General features: G+C 44.7%; 1 protein-coding gene across 2 annotated transcripts in view; it reads left to right on the top strand.

Moving 5' to 3' along the window:
* The first annotated feature begins 2,298 nt into the window (after window positions 1-2,298).
* Pon1 (paraoxonase 1) overlaps window positions 2,299-8,924 on the top strand; it is a 31,016-nt gene continuing 24,390 nt past the window's right edge. The window contains exon 1 of one of the 2 annotated variants that reach the window (XM_039108462.2): window positions 2,299-2,522. Coding sequence is in view for 1 of the 2 variants with exons in the window: in NM_032077.1 (NP_114466.1) it covers window positions 6,778-6,851 (74 nt within the window). In the remaining variant the exon portion in view is untranslated. 2 annotated transcript variants of the gene reach the window in all.

The raw sequence follows: 8,924 nt of genomic DNA, 5'->3' as shown, positions 1-8,924 counted from the left end.
GAACACACACACACACACACATCGGAAAAGAAGAGGTGAGGACAAAAGCAAGGACCAGAGTTTCAGAAGTGTTCACAGACTGAAAGTCATGGTTGTCTCCTGGGTATTCCTAACTAGCTGGGACTTAATCACTTTTCTCCTGGTCAAGAGTCCCAGCTTATGACCTGGCCACGATGGCCTCTGTGGGGGTGGAATGTGAGTGTTATGCATATGCATGAAGCTCAGGGAAGATTGGTCACAGCCATCTGAATCTCAGGGCTACTTAGATACTGGAAACCACACTAAGACTTGTTGCTGTGCAGCCAGTGGAGCTGAACAAATAAATTGGAAAAGTTACAGCTGATTCATATAGTCCAAGCTTTAGTTTTAAATATTGATAATAAAGCCATTTGAACAGAACCTGGCTTTATTCTTTTCTAAACTTATTGACAGCGAACAACTAAAAATTGCTTACTTACATCCATTGTGGACTAGTTGATGATTTAGGGTATGTATACAATACTGGAGCATGTGCCTCTATTTTAAAGCTTAACCTTGTACTGTGGCCAAAAGGCCAATATCCATTCTCTTCCCAATTTTGAGCAAAACAATATTATGTTTTACTTACCAATTACATTATAGATTTTTCCTGACTGAAATCTTATATTCTTTGACTTATACCTCCTCAACCAACCACCACCAGAGCCTTTGGTAACCAAAGGTTTTCTACTCTCTACTCCTGTACATTCAACATTTTTAGATGCTACATTTAAGTGAGATCATGCAGGATCTCTCTTTCTTGCCAGAGTTCCTGCATTTAGCACAATGCCTTGTAGATTCATCTGCCTCTTGCAGGGAGACAGGATCTTTTTCTTTTTAAATGCTGTGTGATATTTCACTGTGTTTGTTATATTTCCTTGACAGACCTTTGCTTGTTCATGTTTCTTGGCTCTTACCCATTGGCTTCTGAAAGATGATGATGGAGATGTTCTGCACGAGCTCTACTTCTCAAGACCTCTAAGAATTTCCCATGGGAATAGTACTGTTTCCCTATTTGTTCCAGCAAAAACTGAGCATATTTCTCCCTCAGAAAAGAAATGAAGGTGTTTAGAAGCTTTGTTACTCCCTGCGTGCTGCACCTCTTGCGGATGTGGTTAAATCGCCACCTTCCACCTGTCTTTAGGAAGTTCAGCTCTTTCCAAGACAAACCAGCATACGGTTTCTGATTCCGAAAGCACCTCCCATGCTGGCAATCTTGTTAATATAGGAGCTTTGGGGAAGCAAAGAAGCAAGTTGGTGGTAGAAATGAGGACTGAGATAACCTCCTCATTACTCCAGGTTGTATGATTAATCTCGAAGAGGACTGATGAATAGTAAACGGTACATCTGGATTGAATGAGGCAAATTTCAAGAAACCCACTTGACTCTGGTGTCAGAGACTGTATGTACTTCTCCCTGGTAGGAGACCAGGAACTTGCAAAGCAGCCCCGTCCCCCTGGGGAGTCATCTACTTTTCTTTTTCTTCCAGGTGAATTAGCCTGTGGGTGCTATGGGCAGTCAGAAGGATGGGAGGGCTCAAGAGAAAATCAATGTGTAGGTCAGAGCAACACAACAAAAGAAAGGTCTCTGTCATTGCATCTCCAGCCCACAATATCACATGCTGCAGACTGGCTTAGATGAACCTTGCTCTCGCCTTTGGAAGAGATAAGCAGGCTGGACAAGGAAAGTGAGACAAGATGGGCTGAAAAAAAATAAGAGGACATAGATAAGATAAGCAACCAAGCACCTCAAACTGTGTTCCTTGTGCTGCCGGAACCACTTGGCTTCTGGAACAACTGGACTTGAGGGACAGGACGTGACAGGACCTTTAATCTGCTGCTGCTTACCAACTCCTCAATAGCTCAGTCCTCGTCCTTTGCCCTTTCCTCGTGCTTTACAAATGTTTGAGTAATTGTTGTGAGGCAGAAACTACTGTAGGAGATAGAGATGACAGTAGCTAGCAAGTCAATTGAGGATGATGCCCCTCCTACAGTTCACAGGCTGGTGAGAGAAACCAGGCTGTAGGCAAATGAAGAAAGGATGAAGCAAGAGGGCCGAAAGAGCAGAGGTCTGTGGTCAGATGTGGCAAAGTGCTATTTGGAAACACACCACAGAGAACTTGCTGTGCCAGACTAAAGCCTCTCAGCTGCCAATTATTGTGAAACGAAGAGAGGAGAGTTCAGAGAGGTGGTAGAAGGGTCAAGGTTGTGAGAGACTGTGGTGCTGATAAAGTGGTTATTTACCAACCAGCAACCAAAGTTTACTATCCTCACAACTAACACTGTTTTTGAAACAACCATCTGATAATGAGCTCTGAGGTGTTAGAACCTGATAGCAGGGATAGAGGCAGAAGGCCCCTTTGTGGGTAGGGAAGTGAGAAAAGGACATCAAGAAGAAGCAGCATGCAAGCTAATCCCCAAGTGGCAAGAAGGAAATGCAAGGGATGGTCAGCCAGGGGCCAACTGAGGACAAGGGGAGAGCACGCGATTCAACACCCAGCAAAGGTAAGGACTCAGAGCAGCTTGACACACATGCAGAACAGCACAAAGCTTGGGTAGCTGGCACAGGGTGCAGAGGGACTGATAAGAAATTCGATCAGGTGGTTAAGCATAGGTCAGGTCTTGAGGAACTTTTTAGGATTGTGACAGGAAAGTAAAGCCAGAAGCTGTGGGAGGGAGGATTTGAAGCAGGGGGAACTGGCATAATCTGATTTACATTTTTCGAAAATTTCTTGTGCAATGGGTGAGGATTAGGACAAAAACAGAGAATGGGTTGTTCTAGTCTGAGAATGGCGAGCGGAATGCGGGGGCAGCTGTGGAAATGTGGAAAGGTTATTCAGGAGTTGTGGTGGGTTTCCAGACACCTGTGAACATCTTCTTTGTGCCTCCCCACAAGAGGTGGGACTTAATTACTTCTGCCCTTGAATGTGAACTAGAACTTGGGATGTCACTTTAGGGCTTAACCTTTTCAAAGATGGCAGCTTCTGATGGGGGAGGAGGGGAGATGTCTGTTGGCTTGCTGTCTCACTCTGAAAGACAGCTCACTCTTAAGAGAGACTAGTTGTCCTTTCCCGCCATAGTTCTGGAGACAAGCCTATGAAGCAAGGGACTGACAACTCTGGAAGGAACCATGTCTGATTTTACCTCAGCTGAACTTGCTGAAGCTGCTGAAACCATGTCTGCCAGTTCAACAGCATCCAGCTTCAGTGTCGTGGTAAAAACTTACCATACCGTGCCTGGGTTCCCTCTCAGTAGATATTAAGAGATAACAAAAGTACCTTAGTTTTTAAGCTTGGTGATCCAATGAGTTCATCAGGGTTACTTGCAGGAGCATGGATGGCTCAAGGGCACTTAAGTCACGGAAAAATCCAACCCAGAATAGGTGATTGATTACACATGAAAGCTGGAAGCCTAGAGCTCACTGTCCAGCTCACTGGCAACTCAAGAGAAGAGCACCATTATTTCCTTCAATTACTTAACGCTTATAGCCTTAGGAAAAAGCCTGTCCAGCCTTGCAACTTTTAAAATGTAAATATAATATTTTTCTTAGTTCTTTGAAAACTTCTTTTTTTTTTCTTTTTTTCGGAACTGGGGACCGAACCCAGGGCCTTGCGCTTGCTAGGCAAGCATTCTACCACTGAGCTAAATCCCCAACCCCTGAAAACTTCTTGTATGCATACCATGTAGTTTAATTATGTTTACCTTCCCCACCCCTCCCCCCCACTCCTCCCAGATCCCTTCTTTGCCCCACCCACTCTCAATTTTATGTCTTCTTTTTTCTTTTCTTTTTAATCCAAGTCTGGTTCGTGCTACATATAACTCATGGTTGTAAAGCCTTCAGATGGAGCAAAGTCCACTCATCACAGGCCACACTCTTAAAGAAAACTAATTCTCCTTTCTCAAGTAACCGTAAACTCAGTAATTTCTTAGCTGGGGCCAGGACCTCATAAACATCTCCTCCATGCAGAAATGTTGACGGGCTTGTCCTTGTTCACATCTTGTGCTGGCAGCCACAGTTTCTGTGAGGTCCAAAGTGCAGTGGTCTTGAGCTGTCCAGAAAACCCCACTTCACCTCAGCCCTCCCTGACATTAGACTCTTAAAATCTTTGTGTTCTTCCTTCTGGGATGATGCCTGACCCTTGTGGGAGAGTGCTGATATACATGTCCCGTAATTTGAATTGCCCTCTAGAACCCTGTGGGAAGACCCTATTGACTATGGGACATTTGTGACTGTGCATTCACTGTGCAAACACTTACTCTGTGCTTTGACCATCTCAGGATTTCTGTATTAATGATTGTCAGCTGCATAAGAAAATTTCTCCAGTGAAGTCTGGGAACTTTTATGGGTGCAGAGATAAGAATTGAGAGACCAGTTTGATACTACGTCCTTTTAGCGAAAATATGGTAGTAGGTTCACCCCTAGGGCCTGTGAACTCTCACTCCTAGGTTCCTAGCCAACACAGGTAAGCATTTCTTCTTATTGAACAGTCCTTCAACCCAATCAGAAAGCATTTGGTTACTCTGATAACATTTATGCCATGATTGTACTCATGGACATATCTTGTTTTGTCAACATTCACAACTGGGTAAAACTTCTCTTGACTTCCCCCTTGCCCAAGTTTGCATAGTACTTATTGCCTAGTATTTTGAGAGCTAGCTAGTAAGGTCCTTGTCAGTATCAATTTAATTTCTCCGTGTGTTGTGACTGAACTATGTGGTGTCTTCTGCAATAAGGTCTTATCATCATGTTCCAGTAGGCAATGAAGAACAATGACAATAGCCTTTATCTTGTGGAGATCTTTGAAAAGGTACTGGCCAACAATTATTTTTAGCTATTAGGTTAAGCATAACATTCACACGCATAAGTGCACATTCACACGCGTGCACACTCATGGAAAGAAAATGGTAGAATAAATGTCTCTAGTTTTATATTCCCTCTTGAATCCATTGTAACATGGCTTGGGTTCCTTTGTCTCAACTATAGAGTTTGCTACCCACAGCATCCACAGCAACCTTCTCTTTAATCATGCCCAGCTCACAATCATCTTGGACACAGATCACTGCTTCCTTTAAAATACTGTCCCCTCTGGAAGGTCATGTCTTTCCTTAGGTAGATTGTTCTGCTCCAAGTGTTAGCACCCACAGGACCTTAGCCTCATGCAGCTGGTGGCTGGTCTGTCCTAGAAGGTCCAAAAGGCTTCATTTGCATCTTTGTTCCCATGACAAGGCAAGCAGATATGGCAAGAAGGCAAACGATTACTGCGCATCTTCTCTAAGGTTGCTGCCTTTCTTGTGGCCCCTCCTGAAGGATGGTGCAGCTTATTACACAGAAGCTCACTTTAAGAGTCAGCATTCCCAGGGAAACAGAAACACGGGGCAATACTTAGGTTATGAAGTCAAACGCTCTCCTGGAGAACTAAAACACATTGGTATCTGACGGAAATATTCTAGAAAGGAGAAAGGGGTGCATGTTGCAGAGCAGAGAAAATGTGATTGGGACCAAATGACTTGAGAGGAAAGGAGATGCAGAGGAAAGGGGCAGGGATGGGAGTTGAATGAAACAACTCCCAAATGGAGGCAGGAAGCGCACTGAAGCCCCTGAATGCGCTCCTCCTTCCATTGGGCCTCCCCTTACTACTCTTACCTTGCCCAAGAATCACTCTCATCTTTTCCTTCTTTATTTTCCTCTGTGACCCATGTCCATATCTTCAGTACAAATATCTATTCACAGCATTGTAAGTGCTACTTCTTATCTTTCGGTCCATCTCTTTATCCTCTTTCTCTCTCTGTCTCTCTGTGTCCATCTCTCTGTGTCTCTGACTCTCTCTCTCTCTCTCTCTCTCTCTCTCTCTCTCTCTCTGTTTCTCTGTCTCTCTCTCTCTCTCTCGTGTGTGTGTGTGTGTGTGTGTGTGTGTGTGTGTGTGTGTGTGTGTGCGTGCGCGCGCTCAGTTACCAGAAGACAAGCTGCGGAAGTCCAGCCTTCTTCCACCACATGAGTCTCAGGCATGGAGTTGAGCTTGGCAGGCTTGACAGCAAGTACCCTTGCGTTCAGCGTCACCACAGTGGCCTCAGCTGTGAGAATTTCTTTGACCCCACTCACTTGATGTAAGCTCCGTGGAGACTTGTCACTTCTTAACATCTAGAAGAGTGCCTGGAATATAGTTGGCACTCAATAAGCATCAGCCACATAAGGGAGATGCTGAAGGATGGAATATTGTGTCTTGCGGAGCTGGAAACTCAGAAGAGGCATTGGGAGAAAGTGATACTCTGAAATGATGGTGTTTCGAGGCAGCACCATCTGGGTCTCCTTGTAAGGACAGTCTGGACCTTAGGGCTTCTGACCACGGTCCTCTTTTCTGTGCTCTTAATTTGCTGTTAGCATGGTGAAGTTCTGAAACCCTCTTAGCCACAAGGATTAGAACTGTTTTATTTTATTTATTTCCTGGCACATATTTTCCCCACAGCTCTCAGTTTCCTCCTGCTTGCTTAATCCCTTCCAGACCAGTTTAGGCACCTGTTCTGCCTTTTCTCCCCTTAAAATTGGGGGATGGGTTGGGTGGATAAGGGAAATGAACCTAGCTGGCAGCTTGCAGCTAAAGAACTCTGGCTGAATTGGAGCTGTGGCACCCAGGGGGGGCGGGCCTCAGACAGGCTCAGGCCAGCCAATCCGGAGTTGTCAGAGCCACCAGGCTGCAGGTTTCAGGACTGACCAGCGTCCCTCCACTTGTCCATCCTTCAGTCTGTCCATTTGTCTCAGGACATGGCGAAACTGCTAGGGCTCACCCTCGTGGGACTGGTGTTGGCACTTTACAAGAACCATCGGTCTTCCTATCAGTAAGTTGTGTTGGGATGGTTGGGGTGAGGGCTGCAGCCACGTGCTTCCTACCCTCCAAAGTCCAGGAGCATATCCATGCCCTCCTGGCTCTTAACAGGAAAATCTATAGGCCCTGGGTAGGACGCACACCTAAGAGTGGTTCGTAGATGTTGTCAGTCTTCCCTGTGCTTCTTAAAAACCTGCCCTGTGTCTGAGAGCTGGGGAAGGTCAGGATACACAAATGATATGTCAGCAAGGTCCATGTGCTGTAGTCACGTTTTAACCTGGCTTGAAAAAGAAATTCCAAATAGCAGACTGGTGTGTGTGTGTGTGTGTGTGTGTGTGTGTGTGTGTGTGTGTGTGTGTGTGTTTGAGGATGGAGTTAGTTTGCAATACATTAGTGAAAAAGAGTTCCCTGAATATAGTAAACCTTCCTGGCTTGGAGAATCTCAATCTGAGGCTCCACTAGGGAAATAGACAGAAAGCCTACTTGTAACTAGCCCACTAGGAGCAACTGCTCCCTGGGGTGCTCCACATGCTCCAGTGGGTGCTGGGCTGAGGTAATAGGGGCATCATGAACGCCACAACTGGTCTGGCTTTAATCAAGGTGTCTTGGTCACACTTAGAGATCTAACCACTAATTGCTCCAATAAACCATCTATGGTACCATATATAGAACACCACTAACAAGAAACCTGGAAGGCAGTAACTATTCAGTGGTATTAGTTCCTGTTTCCCTCAAAAGGACTTAGTAACCCACCAGAGTGCTAATGGGTAGGAGGCTAAAAATGTATAAGAAGTTTCATGATAATCCTTTATGAGGGTTCAAAGTTTATACACCATTCTCCTGTAAAAGGCTTAGTCAATACTATTGTGTTATTTACTCTGTTATTTACTCTGAAGTAAAAAATTAACGAACATGGACTATTAGGAAATAAACCATTATATGATCTTATAAACTAATTAGAATCTTCCGCACAGAGTTGGGTTATATAAATTATTATTTCTTAAATCACATAATATTAGAAAAGTATTTGAGCTTGAAAAATTGTGTGTGTGTTTGTGTGTGTGTGTGTGTGTGTGTGTGTGTGTTATATGCTTATGTGTATGGATAGCTGCATAGCTGCACCTGTCCATGTGTGGACCTGGAGTCTTGGGAATCTTCCTCCGTCACTCTCTACCTCATTTTTGAGGCAGGGTCTCTCTATCACTGAGACTGGAGCTTCCTGACTGCCTTGATCGTCTAGTAAAGAGCCCTCGAAAGCTGCCTTTGTCTGCTTTCCAATGCTGGAATTACAGGTGTACACTGCTGTGTCCTGGTTTTTATATGGGTGCCAGGGATGAGAACACAGGTCTTTATGCCCATGTAGTAAGCATCTTACCACGGATCTATGTCTACAGCCGGATTTGGGTTTTTACCTTATCAAATTTTGGGCTTTTACATTTTTAAGAATCACTTAAATTACAAATTGGGAATGTGTGCAGAACCCCAGGGGATAACAGACAGAAGGAAGGGAAACGATACCAACTTTCTAGAAGCCTTAAAGGCTCAACATGCAAGAGGATCCATGGGCCAGAGGGGGGCCCAATACCTCCCTGGATATGCTGTCTTAGGCCCCGCTTCACATGTCTGAATCAGATCAGTATAACTAGGTCCCAACCCCGGGATATTTTTATGCTTTTCTGGATAGTATACTCAACCCCTGTCCTCTCCCATGTTGGAACCAGAGGCAGGAGCATGGTGGGTGAATAATGACCAACCCCCATTTTGGAGAAAAGACACACAAAACTCCAGAAGGTTATGAATCTGCCCAGGAAAGAAAAAGATATAACTGTGATGTATCTTGGCATCAAGGGAAGCTCTGCCCTCAGAATAGATACAGCCACCTTCAGCCTTCTGTGGGAATAGACTGTCTGCAAGCAGGGGCGTGGTCTACACATTAGGAGTTGAAAGACGGTCACAGAGTCTGTGCAGTTTCATTCTGTGCCTTTGAGAACTTCCTGAATTTCTGATGTGTGAGAGAGGCAGAGAAGAAGAAATAAAAAGAGGTCTGGTTCACCTTTGTAGTCAGATCTTGCCTGTGTCTGTCATG

Source organism: Rattus norvegicus, chromosome 4 (assembly GCF_036323735.1).
Source record: "Rattus norvegicus strain BN/NHsdMcwi chromosome 4, GRCr8, whole genome shotgun sequence".
Taxonomy (NCBI): domain Eukaryota; kingdom Metazoa; phylum Chordata; class Mammalia; order Rodentia; family Muridae; genus Rattus; species Rattus norvegicus.
This window is presented reverse-complemented; position numbering and strand designations above follow the sequence as displayed.